This window comes from Aspergillus nomiae (genome assembly GCF_001204775.2).
Source record: "Aspergillus nomiae NRRL 13137 chromosome Unknown contig00597, whole genome shotgun sequence".
In the NCBI taxonomy this organism is placed as follows: domain Eukaryota; kingdom Fungi; phylum Ascomycota; class Eurotiomycetes; order Eurotiales; family Aspergillaceae; genus Aspergillus; species Aspergillus nomiae.
The window spans coordinates 1748-3258 of record NW_015378652.1 but is presented as its reverse complement, the minus strand read 5'-3'; the positions used below and the strand labels follow the sequence as shown (position 1 = coordinate 3258).

At 54.3% G+C, this 1511-nt stretch overlaps 1 protein-coding gene across 1 annotated transcript; it reads right to left on the bottom strand.

Annotated features, from left to right (window-relative positions):
* Positions 1-649: 649 nt before the first annotated feature.
* ANOM_011853 (uncharacterized protein) lies at positions 650-1183 on the bottom strand (the record flags this gene model as incomplete). The annotated part of the gene is made up of 2 exons (XM_015557108.1): positions 650-1052; positions 1134-1183. The coding sequence occupies 2 exons, from the start codon at positions 1181-1183 to the stop codon at positions 650-652; spliced, it is 453 nt and encodes a 150-aa protein (XP_015401402.1).
* Positions 1184-1511: the final 328 nt, after the last annotated feature.

Here is a 1511-nt window from a genome sequence, read left to right as displayed (position 1 = left end):
ACAGCACCCTGGCCCAGGAGCCAATCAGTGCGTTGTTCGCCCAGAGCCTCCCACATCGGGGTCACCACATACCCATCCAATGGTCTGACCGTCAAAGCGCAGTGTGTACAGGGGTCAAGGCAGCTTCTCGGAGTCTTGGCCGGTCCAGGTGAGCCAGTGCCCCAAGCACATATTGGTGCTAATCTTTACACTGATGACAGAATCACAAGTGCTCTGAAACTAAGCAGAACTAGAATTTCGTGCCCGCATTTGCGTGACGGAAGCGAAAACCGAAGATGGAATAGACCCCGCCGGTACAGCACACATGTCAAATCAACGCAGATCACGACGGCTGTTGTTCAATGCCTCTTGTAGCTGAAGCGCCCCTTCTGGCATTTGCTCAGTTGATTCAGCAGCTGAACGAGATCTTAGTTCTGAAAGCTAGAGAGGAACAGGCATTGGACCAAATATGTTATAATTAGAAACTTTGTAGGAGACGTCCAAATCAGTTAGAGCTTCGTATCAAGCTCGCTCTTCCACATCACGATGACACTATGATTCTGGAGAGATGCCACAAGCCATGTAACCTGATCAGGCGAGGTGCTCCCAAGAAACGACTAGTCCAGTCCGGGGTTCGGCTCCGCGGGCCGTCCTGTTCAGTCGGCTATGTTCAAAGCTGGAGGGATAATGCTGTACGAGAGACCCGTCGTGGTGCCGATAGATCGCAGGCAACAAGACCTGATCCATCCAGATCTGAAAGTCCTGGTCCCGGAGGCGGCTGGACTGCTGCTCCTTCCGGTAGAGCCGGGGAAACAGTAAGAGAAATATCCTCAAACCCAGTCAGCCGTCCAAAGGTGTAGTGCGGGGTCTCGTGGACGGCGCGAAGAGCCCCGTGGGATCGGCCCTGGGGATCCAGGTACTGCACGGGCAGGGGATCGAGGTGGAGACTGGACTGGAGATCAGACACAGCCATCTGGGTCGGGTTCCACCGTACCCCCTGCTTAGCCACGGTAAGGCTCGATGCAAACCCAACGATACTGTTAATATCAAAGGTTACCTCCGTTACCGTGTCGCTGCGATGATCGGTCGCGAGATAGACATGGACAGGATTAGCATGGGATGGCTCTGCGGAGATCCTACAATACACCTGTTACCTCCGCTCACTACTGACCTGACGAGCAAGGTGGTCCTCCCTCCGCGCCATTGTCGGGACCCGCAGAATATCCGGAAATCCGCCCTCGGTTAGTACCCGTTCCAGGTAATCTTTCAGGCCCGAATGATCTGTATGCTGAGTGGAATGCTGAGTCTCCCGTTGGCGGTGGTAGTGTATACAGCAGCCATGGTGGGTGTACAGTTGATCGGTTAGGGTCTGCCCAAGGGCCTGTACAGTTGGGAGGATCTCGGGATCGGGCGAGTCTAAGCGATTCGGTGAAGTACTACGCGGGATAATAATTTCTACAGAGACGGTCGGGAGAGGTGTGGCAGACAATGCCAGTCTCAGGCGCGATCGAGGGTATATTATTGGGAATAGG